General features: G+C 41.6%; 1 protein-coding gene across 2 annotated transcripts in view; it reads right to left on the bottom strand.

Annotated features, from left to right (window-relative positions):
- arhgef18b (rho/rac guanine nucleotide exchange factor (GEF) 18b) overlaps positions 1–15,922 on the bottom strand; it is a 38,501-nt gene extending 22,579 nt beyond the window's left edge. Inside the window, exons 1-11 of one of the 2 annotated variants that reach the window (XM_075485386.1) lie at positions 15,682–15,922; positions 15,183–15,330; positions 13,782–13,908; positions 13,617–13,674; positions 12,436–12,510; positions 10,930–11,038; positions 10,402–10,591; positions 3,322–3,389; positions 2,728–2,773; positions 829–1,036; positions 240–346 (exon numbers count right to left, since the gene is read on the bottom strand). In XM_075485386.1, coding sequence (XP_075341501.1) covers positions 240–346; positions 829–1,036; positions 2,728–2,773; positions 3,322–3,389; positions 10,402–10,591; positions 10,930–11,038; positions 12,436–12,510; positions 13,617–13,674; positions 13,782–13,908; positions 15,183–15,330; positions 15,682–15,848 — 1,303 coding nt within the window. In that variant the 5' untranslated portion in view covers positions 15,849–15,922. Of the gene's footprint in view, positions 1–239; positions 347–828; positions 1,037–2,727; positions 2,774–3,321; positions 3,390–7,758; positions 7,776–10,401; positions 10,592–10,929; positions 11,039–12,435; positions 12,511–13,616; positions 13,675–13,781; positions 13,909–15,182; positions 15,331–15,681 lie in introns of those variants that run through there. The other variant, XM_075485387.1, reaches the window with a different exon arrangement.

Below are 15,922 nucleotides of genomic sequence, written 5' to 3'. Positions count from 1 at the left end.
CACACTTCAGTTTAATTAGGCAGGCTGAGGTCACGCCTGACTCCACAAAACACTCTCAACACACACTCCTCTCTGGTTTTATGGAAACATTCTGATGGTAAATGGAGTTGGAGGACTCAAAAGTCAGTCTCGGTAGGAAACGGTTTTACCACAATAAAGACCACTGAAAGTTGGCGATGCCAACAAGAGTGAAATTGTTCAAATAAAATGTCAAGTCCTACGTCAATGAATCAGCTCACCTTCTACTATGATGGACTCGGCAGTTGAAGGAGTGAGGGAAATGGCGTCTTCGTTGCAGCGTTTGGACCGGAGACCATCCGTCTCATCCATTTCCCCAGGGAGAGATCTGAGGGAAGAAAACCACAGGTCCAAGGTGGCATAGATGCTGAAAGTGATATGGCTTATTCCCACTGCCTCCCAATGGCCCAATTAAACCTTTGAGTTGAATCTGAGGCAGGAGGGAAAAGCCAGCTAATGCTTCTCCTCACTACACTTTCTTTCAGGAGAAAAGCAGCCTGTGGAGAACCATCTAGACTCAATCTCAAACAATGCTTAATTAGACAAGACAGCTGGCATTTAAATGTAAGCTACAAATACACATCTTACGGCAGCACAGCGAGGATATTAGTTGAGCTGAAAAGACGAGAAACTAAAAATATTTAAGCATTTTATAAGATGCAGCCGATCTGGCAAACATCTACAGCTCTGAATATTTGTGACCGGGTATTTTTGTGGTGGTTCTTTAACCTTTCATCTGCACCTAAAAGAAAAACTCTCATACACAATACAATTATCTGAAAAGGAACTAGTTATGGCCGGGGTACTCACCCTGAGCTGTTGTGGTGACGGAGGCTGTAGCCAAGACTGCAGGTAGGGGCTAAGGTGGTGCTAGTGTTATAGGCAGCAGTTGGTTGAGTGCTAGATCCCCAGGAACTAACGGTCATGCCTGGGGCATTGGGAAAACCTCGGTGGCCATCAAGGGCCTGAGACAGAACTGTGACTGCCTGATCCTTCTCTCTGTCCCGGTCTTTTAGTGCTGGGAAAGAAAGACGAGACACGGGTGAACGGAGGAAATGAGATGTGATGGACGAGGAACGTGGGGACAAACGGGAAGAGGACACAGAGAAAGGAGAAGATGACCAGCGGTGTGGAGATGACTTGTCTGAGTCTTGTCCCAGTCGACCCCAGTACTTTTTCAGCCAAGATCGAGGAAGGGATCGGAAGAATCTGCAGGTGATCATATCGCGGTGCATCAATGCCCGCATACCCACGCGGCCAGACAGACCCCGCGATGAGGCAGAAGAAGACGGGGAGGTTGGCTTTACAGTCCTGGAGCAAGCTTTGGAGGAACCCATTGTTTGTCTAGTGCCTTTGGAAACAGCTATGTCCATCACAAATGGCTCAAAGACGGATGAATAGCAGTAGATTAATCTAAACTTTAAGGTAAAGTTCAACAGTCTTAGTTACTGATACAAAGTGGATATCACTACGCAAGTAGTAAACAATGCGACTTCAACAGCCAAAAACCTGGTTTTATATGTGACCTGACCAGACTCTTCGCATCCAGGATCTTGTAGCAACTTCTAGAAAGAGGTGTGCCCCTTTTATATTTCTCGCACATTCTGATTTCATAACCATTCTTCAATATCTCTCTCTCCTCACGTCTTCCCGACCCCCTGCACAAGCCACTGATTGGCCGGAGGAAGACACAAGGAGAAACCAAGTGTGGCTGACAAGACTCCAGCTGTTCACAGAGGAATAACAACTGGTACAGGAGATTAACTAAAGCTGTCGCTGCTGCAACCGCTCATGTCTCCTGTGGGTTCAATCACATGCAGCAGCACCTGCTAAATGTTACAATAAGCCACGATTCAGATTTCCAAAGATGGACCACTTGATAAAATTCAGCAATAAGGAATTAAGGCACAAAACATGAACTCTGGGGCTTGTGAATATAAATAAAACTTGGCTGACTTATCTAGTTTGGGTTTCATCATAATAATAAAAAAAAATACAACATAAATCAATGAGGAAATGATAAACTAACCATTTTAACAAGTGTTATTTCGTGCCGACGCCGTTTCTTACAACTCCACTGTTCACACTTTCGCCTTCCAGAAAAGACTTTGCAGGGATGTGAAAGTGATTGCTGTTAGCCTAGTAGTTAAGCTAAGCTCTTTTTAAATAAATAAACGTTGGCCCCCATATTTATCAGAATGAGGACAGACATCACCCAGTGCAACTGTATGGCTCAGTGACTTATTTCAATAGTTTTGAGACCACATTGGAGCTCAGTTGCTCTAAAGAATTGCCTTTAAACTTTAAATTAAATCAATATTTGAAAATAACATTCTTAAAAAAAAAAGACTTGAACTATTTGCTTTCCAGTCTGACATACCATTTTTGTACATTTAGTTCCTGCAACATTCGGAGCTCGGACAAGAAGGAAACCACATGTACATCACCTGACTCCTCTTAACAATGGCTAATCATCACCTTTGCCTACTGACTGCTGGAGACCAATCTCCCCCCTCGACACTGTTGGCAGACACACATACACCAGAGACCCAGACCTAAATACACACACACCCAGCCAGCTTTTTAATTAGACATAAGGGCTACTTAAGCCACCTTCTCATCCATCAATGCATCCCCTCTGGCTAAACTGATACCAGAGTCAGTGGGATTCTGAGTGTTACATCTATGCATAAATACTCTTCTGCTTACCGGGGTTAGGAGATCCCGACGTGTAAGCCCTCTGAGGAGAATCTCTCTGTGTGGACAACAAGAAAGTGTTTTTAAAGGCCAAGCTCCCTCGCTTTTCCAAAGTTAGCGACATTAAGCAAGACAAAAACGATAATGAGACCCTTAAGTAGGTTACACGGTTGTTGTACTTTATTTACAGGACAGGATTGCTCGTATGGCTAAAGTAACACTTAACAAGCAAAGCCAATCGCAGGCATATTTATAAGAGTGAGCACAGCCAAGCAAACCTAAGCTTTTATATCCAAGCAGCAAAGGAAAACACAAAAATCTCTGTCGAAAGAGGATCTCTGCTTCCCTGCTTCCCTTACATAAAGTTACATAAAGATACAGATGTTCTTTCAGAACTGAAAAGAATAAAAGGTTTCTTTTATGTCTTAACACGTCTTTTGGTTATCTGTTAAAAAGCATTTTCAGAGCAAAACTAAAATAAGAAAAATGTCTAAACTAAATCTAAAATAAAATAATTCTGATATGTGTGTGTATGTGACACTGGAAATTAAGGTTCCAATTTGAATTCAGTGCAGGTAAGGTCCTCATTTGTCCATGCGTGTTTACCTTGTTCTTACTGCTGGTGCACTCCCCCAGCAAAGACTTGCAGCTCTTGTGAACATTCACAGCACAATCTGAAAAACAGGAGGACAGGAGCTTGGAGTCAGTGTCCTATTAGTCTGGCTGGATCAGATATATGAGAAGACGCACGGTGTAGCTTTTAACACTCTACAGACTAAAAGGTGCTTGAGTGATCAACTAGATTAAAAAAGTACTATATACGTACATAAATACAGTCCGTTTACCCTTTTTTTTTTTTCCACCATTTTATAAAGAATGACTTCAGGCTACCAAAGATTAGTGCGAAAGCTTCTGTTTGTTTACATGATACAGAATCGCACAGTAGTAGGGCTGGTCAGAAACTCCCTCTTCGTTAGTGTTGGGTTTTTCTTATTGTCCAATACTCTCCCTGTATGGAAACAAGCCAAGTGCCATAAGGTTTACTTGAAATGTATGATTTGTATCTTTCCTGATAAGCAGAGATACAAATCAGAGTTGTTATGGATAAACATACTAAGGGCAACTTAACTGCCCCATCTTTGTCCGGAGTTACTGGAAAGACCAATCGCTGTTAAACAACCCCACGTCATTCTTGCAGCACGGCCAAATGCTGTGTAAGATAAACAACAGGAGCCTTTCCTGAGGGATTAGACTTCCAAACAAATAAGTCATCCATATGCAAACTACGATCCCAACCCTGCCAGGTAAAACCGGGTTGATGTAGACAGAAGACGTTAGAGAAAGAAACGAATGCACAGTGTAATGAGACCAGCTCCTCTGTAAATCCTTATATAATGCAGCAACCAGTAAAAAAAAAAAAAAAAAAAAAAAGCAAACTTAAGCTAACTTTTTGAAGTGGGTCTATCACTAAAAGAAAATCTAAGGATCAAATGCAATTTGTTTAAATGAGTGACCACAGAAACAAGCTCCAGCAAACTTTTCAAAGACATTAAACTGCAAGAAAAAGGTGAAATCAACTCTCCAACACTGTAATCCCACATTTAACCACAGTAGCGTGGCAGCATAATAACTGTATAAATCGTAGCTTGTTGACAAAAGAAAAAATACTCCTGCTCTTAAAGCAACACAATGTAAACATGAGCCACACTGGCAACTTCCACCAGCTGCTGCGCAGCCCACTGTAAAGGTTTTCCACGTCTCCTTTACTCCAACAAATTGACGAAAAAGAAAGACGATCTCTCTAACAGCTCCGATATTTTATACCAAAGAGAAGAGCACAAACATACCACCAATGACTGAGGAAGTCCACCAGGACAATATAGCATCTTTGCATCTTCAACAAAGCTTAACCACAATGACTGGGCAAGGTCGAGAAAACCATTGCATAGAAATGGGAAGAAACAGAGCGCACAGCAAGTAAGGGGATTGAAGTGACGAAGCCATGTCCTTGCGATAACTTCAGCTGAAGTCACCGCTGACAAACTCAACAATAACTCCTTTCTGTCTGGTGATTATACTCCAACTCCATCTGAGGAATTTTTGTTTAATGGAAGTAAAATGTTAACCAAAGATAAGCAGGAACACCATGTTTTCCGTTTACTGATACGCTGGACCTTATCAGTGCCCATTGCAGCTACAGACCACCTTGATGCTTGGCAATACCGCCCTGTTGAGCGCCATTTCAAAGCATCGTCTCAGCAGAAATAAGTCAAAACAGGCTAATCAGGGTATGCTGACACGGCGCAATTCATGAGGCTCATCAGGTGAGTGTATTGCAGTAGGTGAGCGTTAACCAGCTCATACACTCTTGGGCAATGCGATCAGTTTCAGTGACTCAATCATGTCAGCAGCTCATTCACGGGACACTTAGCCCTTATCAAAACCACCACCACACCCAACATCTGCTGACTGGTAAAGTCCCTGTCACATAACAAGCACAATCGTGGTGCACAGTGCACAGTTCAGTAAGTCACTCGGTGAAGTAGAACTGCAGATTAGACCGAGCTCAAAGACATTCCCAGTACAGTGCATACTCCCTTGGGTTATCTTACAGAATAAGGCCGCTCGAATCATGCTCCAGATAGCAAGGGGTGGGTTCTTCTAGAAAAACAGAAGCTCATACAAACAGTATAAGAGACGTTATCATGTAACCTATGAACACAGTGAAAGTCAAGACTGTGTGTGAAATCGCAGTTGCACCGACACATAGATGTGCAGGTCCCATTCAATTCAATGGAATGGAAAAACGTTGATATGGTGTCACACAAAAATGCCCTAATATATCAAATCTGTTCCCGCACTAACACAGAGGCATGCATTACTTTGTTAAATTATTATTAACTGATTTCAGTTCAAGTGCAACATGTGAACTTAGTCAGTTTTGTTCAGTTTAGATGTTGGATGAGTGTTCACCACCATTAAATTCCATGTGTGGAGTTAAACGTAGCTATCTTCCACAATATAACCTTAATAGTAAGACTACAAAATCAAATAATAATAAAAAACATATACGCCTCCAATCACTCTTGGCAGGTGAAAGAAAAACCTCTCCCGCCGCAGAAAACTGACATGAAAGAGCTTCGATTTAATCCCAGAGACAACGGTGACAAAAACACTTTGATCGTCTCTGCAGTCGCAAGCCAGCACATGACATCATCCTGTAAAACAGAGGGAAGTGGAGCTTCGAGGAGACACAAACACAAGTGAGGCAAAACATCTCTGGTGGTGATATTTATCACCCAAATAGACAGCTGACATACACACCATAATTAACCTAATAAGACAGGAGGTGTCCTGTAAACATGTGAAATGGTACACTCATATGTAACACCGAGTCTTATCCCTTTAAAGTCGTGCTCCATCTTTTGGTCGAGCACATTTTTCAGTGACTACGCTAAATCCTTTTTAAACTTTTGAGAAAGTGTGAACTGCTAAATGTGAGCATTAGTTAAATGAGTCATTTTTCCATTTTTGATATCTATACAATAAAGATATCTCTACGATCTTTAAAAACAAAAAGCACAGATTCCTTTTGTTCTTGCCTCAAGGAACATAAAAAATACAAAGACATCTTTCGATTGCTTTTTCACCCCTTAGTGAGGTTCTTAAGAGGTTAAAGTGATGACGATCGAATACTTTGTCATATGGTATAAACCGTCCCTTGATTTCCGTTTTAACTATTTCCAACAATTTCCTGACAACATTATCTACTAAGATTAATGAAAGAAAACTAACAAGAGTAACTATTCTATCCTTTTTAACAAAGGTTTGTTTATTGTACTTAGGCCCATCGACTGGCTAATGGCGTTTTAAAGAAACCACTAAAGGTAGATGTGGACTGCTCAGGTGGAGCATCTTCAGAGAGGCAGTCAGAACATTTCCTGTTGCGAGTCAGACAAACAGAAAAGCAGGCGTGCTGAAAAGCAAAGCAAAGCAGCGATGCGTACACAAGGGGTGTGCTATCAGGGGGAGTTGGGTGAGACAAGGAGACCAGTGGATTGGGCCGTTATGCACAGGCAGACCTCCCAAGCACAATTAGCACCATGTGACCCAGTCAGAGAGAAAGCTCAGTCCATGGTCAAAGCAGGGAGGCTGAAGTGTGAGGGGACAGGCTGAATTGTCACCCCTCAGACTGAGACATTCCTGTTGCCTCGGGCTAATTAAGCTCCAGCAGAGGCCATCACCTGCCCGGAGGAATGCCAGGAATTTGACACAGGAGCGTTAGTTAAAACACTGGAGATAATTCAATGCCATCAGTTTGGAATAGCTAGCTGCATTAGTCTATGATCCAAATGCTAGGTGCAGAGGGAATACGTGAGACAATTATACAAAGGGAACTAATTAACCTCAAATTGCACCGACTCATGTCTGACTTCGCGATTAGAATTGTGGCTAATGGATGCCTGAGATTTACCCACAGTACCACTGGCCATATATAGAACAGCAAAACAATTTAACAGGTGGCTTTATAGTAGAGGATGGAAGGTATTGGAAGCTAACGTTAGCCAGCGTAGCTATCACCTGTTGAGCTTCTTCCAAAGTCTATGCAGCATCAGTGACAGACCCCTGAAACGGTACTTACAATTAAAAGTTGAATAAAGTTCCATAACTTCCAGAGACTTTGACAAATGGCATTTTGCGGTATTGTGCGTTCACTGTAAGTGACTAACTGCAGCTAACTGCTTACCCAACTAACCTTGTTTTTCAAATAGAGGCGCAGCTATTAAGCTAGCTGTGCTAACAGCTAACTCGGATCTAGTTTACGGCAGTTGATAACAAATTAAGTTCAAAGTATTATCCTTTGTTCTGATGGCGTACTTTAAAGCTGACATAATGCAACGCAGTTGGAAGGAAAATTTGATAAGCACTAGTATTTATTATTAGCTATTAGCTTCCCAGCTAGCGGCAGGATGTATGAGAAGTCCGTTGAGGGAAACAACGGGAGTTCATCCACCTGATCCCACTACAGCAACTGCTTCTTACCGTTCAAACAAGGCTTGCGTTTGTCTCAAACGGCTGCATCCGAAAAGAAGTTTAAACTGCCAGAGAGCCCAGCAGATCACGTTGCCCGAATAGAGCCAATAGAAGTTAGTATCCCAGATTCTTGGTTTTGTCCAGTTTTGTGTCTCCACTGGGAACAATCTCTGGCACACAAACGACGCATTCCACAGGCTGAATCCCCACAGGGCTCGGTTCAAATTAAAGGGACACTCACTTGTTTTCTCACGTCTGCGTGTGAGTGAGTGTGTGTTCCAGTGACACAACAACGTTTGGGTTTTTGAAACGTTATCACACACGGGAGTGATGCTTGATGAATGGAGAAATAATCAGGGAGAGATTTGTTATTGTTTTCTGGTGAATGTCAAAGAGAGACAGTACTCTTATATGAATCACTTGCAATGTGTGGTGCCCTGCACCCAGTGAAAAATGCCAGGACACATTTGTTTGATAAACAACCTGTTAAAAACAATCATACATTATGTCCCCTCTCACAGGCAGAAATAATTATAAATATTCTGGACATAATGAGGCCTCGGCCTCAGAACATATTCAGTTGCAGTCATGAAATAAAGAAGTGAGAGCAAAGGATGACTAAAGGTTCCCTAATACACTTCTGGACATGGCTCAGTTCACTTAAGGAAAAATAGATGCCACCAATACTGAGAGCAGGGTGGTTTTTTTGTTCTTTTTGTTTGGTGATGTGAAATTCTTCACCAGCGAGCCACGTGGCTTACAAGAAGACTGTCTCCAGTTACAATAATGTCAAAAGACGTGTAGCGAAAAAGTTCTCACAGCAGATTAGACATAAGTCTGACTGCGTCTGAAAATATGATGGAAACGATTAATGGAAATAAGGTGTGGGAGCATGATTTCAAATCAAACATAGCTGAAAAGATCGGTAAAGCCTGACAGAATATTTAGTCAAATTGCAAGAATGATACTTTGATTTGGAAAGATAATACTTGTTTTTCTTAGGAGAACGCTTAAGTACATCAGAGTTAAATCGATGTGTATATTCCATGTGTCTCTCAGTAAAAAGGCCATTAGAGGATTTTGCTGCTTTTGCTCCCTGATCTTTTATTTATATACACTCATCATAGTGATTAATGATGTTTCCATGTTGGGCTTCCACTCACTGACTCATTTTTGCTTTTAACACACAAGCTTGGAAATATGAAAACATCCTCAAATTGTAACTATAATTCAGTGGTACAGAAAGTTCCAGATGTTTTAATTTACCATAGCCTCTTAGATTAACGGAATTGATTTCCACTTATAGCCTCTGTGTGCCAACCCCACTTTGATACCCTAAATTGCCACTCTAAGCTGAAAGAAAATGGGTTTGTTTTCTATCAAACGGACAGAGATGAAACACCTGTAGAGTTTTACATCAACATGTTCTTAGGCTTTTTTTTTTTTTTTCACTGCCAATTAAACTGACACACTGCATTAACTGTATGGAATACTGGAGTAATGATAAATGAGGACTACATCTGAATTCTTAAGCACAACCTCAAATGGGGACAACGACCCCCGACACTTCTCACTGTTGGCTGTGGACTGGACACAATTTCTGAAACTGTATGTTTAAATTTCTGACCTGATTTCAACAACCCGTGGATTGTGCTTACAGGAGCAGTCCCTGCTTTTAAAAGAAAGTTAAATTAAGTTGTTAAAATTCTGCAGAGAAATGTACTTCAGGACAGTCAAACAAACATTAGGTGTGCTATCCGCATTATTTGTGAATCTCTCCAATTTTTCACTCATTCACAGTGAATGTTTTTGCAAAAGCTAAAGCCAGAGTGATGAAACATAGCTAATGTCTGCCAAAGTTGAACAAGGTGATTAGCTAAATTTACACCCAAAAAAATTATTCCTTAATAAGTCTGAGATTTGCTTAATTTATGGGTTTAAAGGGGTTCTTCCACACAGAGTTTTGGTCACTACTGTATCTACCACAGCCTGTGCTAAGCAAACAGTTAACTGTGTCTTTCCTGAGGTATCGCATGCTTATCAGCTGACCCGTGGGCTGCATTGGAGTGGCTTAAGAGGGACGGACACGGGAGCCTCAAGGTGTTGAAATGTCTAGTACAGACCTACTACAAAAATGCTTTCAGACAAAGCAGGACCTACTTTCATAGTTGACTAAAGTTGTGTAACATAAGAGCAATGATGCAGTGTGAAACAAGGTGCAAATTACATCAGGGTGTTTTGGTATGGAATGCAAGTTTAAAGAGGAACTGAAATTCAACACCATTTCTATTTGTCAGAAAAGTGCAGAGGAAAGGCCACAGTCAGCGTGATGAGAGGCAGTTTCTGTATTGACTCTTGTGAATGAAACATTCTCGTTACTGTACGGTGTTTTCATGCTGTCATCTGACATATGAGTTTATCTAAATGACACAAACTCAAAAAAAGTTCATATCTGGTTTCTTGTGATGTGCGTTTGACTGTGTCTTTTTTTCCGTGTGTGTTACTGAGCTCCGGCACGTGGGTGAGTGTGCATGCAAGCGGCAACGTGTGTTTAACTAGATTCAAGTGGATGAGCGTAGCACCTGTGCCTGTGTGTGTCAGGCTGTAAACAAGCGTGGGTGCGTGTACACCTGTGACTGTGGCGTTACTCACTCATGCACTGCAGGCCATGCTTTTTCTGCAGGGTCTTGCTGCACAGAGAGCAGGTAGCACAGCTGGAGAAGGAGCCCGGCACCAAATGATGCCCTCTACTGCTGCTGTGGCGCACTCTATCTTTCTCTTTGGCCTCTCTGTCCCTCTCACTCGCCCTCTCTTTCTGCTGCTCTTTTTCTCGGCTCTTACCCTGCAGAGGAACAAAAAGGGCAAAAAACAGGAGGCGTTTTTTTGTTAAATGCAAATTTGTGTATTCTGTTTCACGTTGGTGCATGCGACACAGCTGCAGAACACATCACATAACCGTGTCAGAGGCAGGATATAGGGTTTGTGTAAGAAGATTAAGGTGGGTTTGCAACATGCACACCAGTTATTTGTTTACACATTTCGTTTTTTGTAATATTACAAAACAGTAACCAGGGCAGCAAATGAAAATCCCTTTTCTGGAGCTTTTTGTCACAGAGAGACTAACTGTAGAACTTATTTGTCATTCACTTTAAGGCCCCACTTGTCTGTGGCATTGTTTACCTTGTCTTTGTTGAAAGAGCCAGTCACCCTGCTCCTAAAAGAGCTGAGGGTCCTCTTCACCTTGGTGCCCTTTTCCACCTTCTCTGTGCGGTCCTCCTCCTCGTCACTCCTTGTAGACGGAGAAGAGAACAGAATTCAATACAATACAAATCAATTAATCATGAATGTTTGTTTGAAATTTTGCGAACAGACAATTTTTTTAAAACCTCCAGCAAAATTACAATTTTATTTCCATTTGATAGCTTCAAAACCACAAAAAAAAAAACAAATAAATGAAAAATCTGGGTATACTGCTGGGTGGGCCCACATTAACATCCTCCTTTGGCAAATATCACAGCCTGTAAAATGTTTTAATAGCCAGCAAGCTGTTATTTCAGTTCTTATTTGGTTGATTGGTTGACTGGTGATACAACAACCTCGCACTAAGTATACTTATAAATCACCATGTGCTCAAACATGGTGTCATGGTGTCTGATTTTGAAAGAGTTCCAATAACTAAACATCGCTTGGGTTAAAAACAAGCATCCACAGCCCTCCAGGTCACTCTGTCATTGCTCACATGGGCTTTGAAGTCCACTAGGGGAACAGTGGGATCCCAAAGGTGGCATCCTGTCCCGATAACCACCCAGAGACTCCAAGAAGACCGGGTAATCTAACAGCTGTTCGGTGCGTGTGCACAAACCACAGTCGGAGCCTTTCCTTCTGCTTCTCGTAGATAGATGGGTGGGTAAAACTCTGCCGTGTATCAAAGTATCCGTCTCCCTGTCCTTTTTTGTCCAAACAGTCTTTTTCTTCCTCAAGGCCAAAAGGTTTTTTCTTAACTCTTCAATCATTTCAGCCGTTTAAAAAAAGCATAAATTACTTTTTTAGATGGTCGTTTGTAACTTCTGATGGTGAGTGTTGCGGTGTGGAGCAGCGCACTGCCGCTACAGAGTCTGCTAAATCTCCCTAATAGTCTTGCAGTCACAGGGAGTTTGATTTACCCATCCAGCAACCCAAAGAGCAGGCCGTAGAAAGTTTTATTGATCCTACGAACCTTAACTTCACCTCCATCATTCCAGTTAAATGCCTTTAACCCATTACACAACACACAGAAGAAACAACTACCTGAAAACATCTGCTTTGAAGAGAACCATGGCGAGTGATTGTTGGGATGAGGTTTGAAAAGTCAAATTATATATTTTTCTATGATTCACAGTATTAAAGTCTATGTAATTTAATGTATCCTATTTTCAATTCAGTTTTATTACTTTGGCACAAAATTGTAACATGAAATCTGAGAAGATTTAGAAATAAATCGGCAGCTCTAGACCTTAAGTCTAAAATACAGAACCTAACGAAGTCTAACAAAGTCTCACCTTGTTAGGTTTCTACCAACCGGCTAATAAAACGCCTTTACACAGATAATTAGTATTGTGAGGATTTATTTGATGCCAGACACATTCAGTAATGTGAACGTTTATGCAACTTTACTGATGACAGAAGAGTGATTAGGTCAGTACTCACTGTTTGGAGAGGAACTCGTACCAAGTGACACTTCCTAAATCTTTTGGGTCTGATCTGTTGTTTCTCTGCTTCGCTCTGTGAGAAAAAAACAACGACACAACTTCATGCAGTTCCAGTTTCAGTGGAAAATGGGGCAAAGCACAAACCGTAAATGATAACAAGTGATGAGCTCGCCATAGTTTAAAGTTTAAAACGAGAACATGGGCAGTCTGAGAATACAAGGCGATTTCTGCAGTGAGCTTTCACGAGCTGAAAATATTGTGATTTTGTGACAATAAAAACACTTTCAGTGCTCCACAGATTCTTTCCAGGGATTGTGATATACAGTACTGTGTCAGTGCACAAACCAACACATGCAAATACACATGCAAAAAGCATGCATCCACTCATAGTGCAGGTTTGCGCACACAAAACTACACTCTCTCTCACACACACACACACACACACACACACACACACACACACACACACACACACACACACACACACACACTTCATAGTCACAATGTGGCTCTCCTGCTGCTCTGAAAACTGGCAGGATGTTAGAACAGCAGCAGGAGCATGCAGACCTCCCTCTCCTGTTTACTTACCCGTGGTACAGCTTTAGCTCCTGCAGAACTTTCTGTACCATCAGCCTAAGACAAACAAGACACTGACACTGAGTGGTGGCTGTGAGAGAAGAAGAGAGGACGAGACTGCTGGGAACTGAGTGTCTAACTGTGATTTAAAGAAGTATCCTCCCTTGTCTGCTGCCTCCACACAATTGCCAGAGTACACATATATATTACAGACAGACACACTCATATAGACTAAGGGGCCATCTAAGGAGCTAAAATAGAGACATGTGGGAGGGGGATGCTGCACACATATGACATGGACCAGAAATGTCAAGAGAGAATGGGGAAAGCCCCTCTGTTATGTGGGAGTTAAGTAGATGTAACAGACTATTTACAACTACAGAGCAGTATGTGCACAAACTTTTCAAGAGCTGCACGCATAATTTACAGTTGCATCGTGTAAATCCAACCAGCATCCTTCTTCTCTTTCAAGCGTGGTTAAACCTGTACTGCCATTCAGGCAGAGGCAGAAATAAAATCTATATTCTGCATGTTCCCTGAGTCAAAGAGGTCGCTGTGTTCTCGCTCAAGTTGCTGGTGTTATTCATGACGTTGTGGCCTTACATATGGTTCTGTCCTTCCGTAGAGTGTAGGTTTTCTTCAGGGTCAAACTCCTCTGCCACTGGAAAGAAAGACAAACACATTGAGTATGAAAAAAGCTGCCTGAAAAGTGTAAAACACAAACCTTTATTGGATTGGCTCTACATGCAGAAACACTTAGGGCCACACCTCCTGCTGCCCTGGCGGCCTGTTTGGATGTCTGTACAACTCGAGATATGTGCGCCGCTCGGGAATATTCATCTGTGGCAAGGATGTCTGAGCGAGAGTACAGCTGCCTGCCAAGAACACCGGTGGCCTGAAAGAAGAATAAACACATATGTATGTCTTGTGTACATCTGATCTGTTTTACGTCCCCTCGTCGATGTACAGCAGATGCTGTTCAATGACACATTTTGCTTACAGTGACCTTTATTAAGTACAAATCTACAGTACATTTAGTTACTTCTTATCCCCTTAATCATGATGTTCTCTGTAGTTTAGCAAAATACTGCAAATGATACACATTCCTCGTTGTGTACTTATTTGGTATCAAATGTCAGTTGTCCTTATCTATTGTCCTTAGTTGTTTAAAGAGCCAATGTTGTTCTTATGTAGCAGGTTCATGATTTTTTTTGTTAATCTACTCGGTAACTTTTACATGCTGTACAATTCAAAGTTTGTCTTACTGGACATTACTGCTGCACCTTTGCCGTTGTATGTCTGAAAAACTTTGTTACAAATCTTCCTCTCTTTTAAAGCCCAGTGTAATCTGACTGATCTGGTGATTGGTTGAACTGTGTGGGGCAGCTGCACTCTCTTTGTTTGCAGCATGTTGTCTGTGGGGATCATGCAGATGTGTTACATGCTGATGTGTTACATGCTGATGTAGATAAAGAAAGGATGGTAAATGGACTTTAAATGAGGTATATTCAGTCATTTGAGCAGCAGTGGTTTCTGTGGTAGAGTGACTTTGGTGAGGGCTTTGGGTTTTCCAACTTAGCAGATGTTGCATGTAGGCAAAAAGCTATAATTATTGAAGCAAAGGGAGAGTGATGGGCAAGTTAAAAGACATTTAAACTTTGGGATTTTAAGATTATTATCCAACGGTTCTTTATAAACTCAGGATCAGATTATTGTAATACTATGGTGCCTTCTGCTCTCAAGTCCCATCCACGTAGGGTTGAAGCACTGCCTGACTGGAGGATCGACCTCATGTGAGGAAGCAGAGTGTTTGTCACGTGATCTCATATAATCTCAAGATTATCACATGATAAGCAATATAAAACGGGTCCGAAACTGTTTGACAAAAATCTCTTCCTCTATAATTGCATTTTCTTGTGGTCCACCTGACTCAAGTGTTAGCTCTTTGAGAAAAAAAAGCATTCACACATAGGTGATACCTTTTTTTTTTAGTCATTCTTGAAGTAAAAACATCCCAGACTGATAAACAATCAGTTTAAAAGTCAGAAGCTTTAGTTGTCGGATATTAGATCTTGATATCTAGAAGTTTTAAGAAGAAACTAATCCTCAACGCTGGTGGAAAGTTAAAAAACTATTGGTACTGGATCTACTGGGTTTTGGACAGTTTACCTTCAGGCCAGAGCTATCTGGCTCGTCTCCAGGATGTGCAGAGCAGCTGTCAGACTGCTGCTGGGAGCACTGGAAAAGACTATTTTGTCTGTCCTCATCGTCCTCTCTCTCTTCATCGCTTTCTATGGCCATGGTATCCAAACTCAGTCTGGCATCACAGCGTAGAAACAAACAGATAGCAGCGGGTTAACCAGGCAGTGAAATATAGCTCTTAACCACACTAAGGGTTTGAGCAAACAGCTCTATAATGTGTGTTTATTTTTGTTTCTCGGAGAATATTTTAGTGCACTGTTCATTTTCACACTTCAAAGTAGTTTCTGTGGCATTATATAAAAAGCTGTGAGAGACTAAATGTCCCCAAACACTTAGCTCAGTTAAATGACACAAACAGAAAAGAAATGGTGATTAACACCAGAGAGTAATGTTGAGACTCAAGATAAATATTAGGACACTACAGTTTGAGTTTAATCACAGAACTTCATCAATTCATTTATCCTACCTCCTGCCAGAGTTAATGGGCGACAGGGGGACACCCCAGCTGTGCCTTCGAGACGTTGACATGGATCTGACCAGAATAGGAAAACTGTCCAGGTCTGGCTCTCCACCGAAATCCATTGTGGGTTGGTCCTCTGCTCCTTGCGCTGTTATTGGATTTGCTGTTTCCATTGATCGCAGTAGTCCATTTAGATCAATTGTCAAGCTCAAATCTTCTGGAGCGGAGTCACCACTATCATTGACAC

This window comes from Odontesthes bonariensis, chromosome 15 (genome assembly GCF_027942865.1).
Source record: "Odontesthes bonariensis isolate fOdoBon6 chromosome 15, fOdoBon6.hap1, whole genome shotgun sequence".
Lineage (NCBI taxonomy): Eukaryota > Metazoa > Chordata > Actinopteri > Atheriniformes > Atherinopsidae > Odontesthes > Odontesthes bonariensis.
The sequence above is the reverse complement of the archived record's forward strand: the minus strand, read 5'-3'. Positions and strand labels throughout refer to the sequence as shown.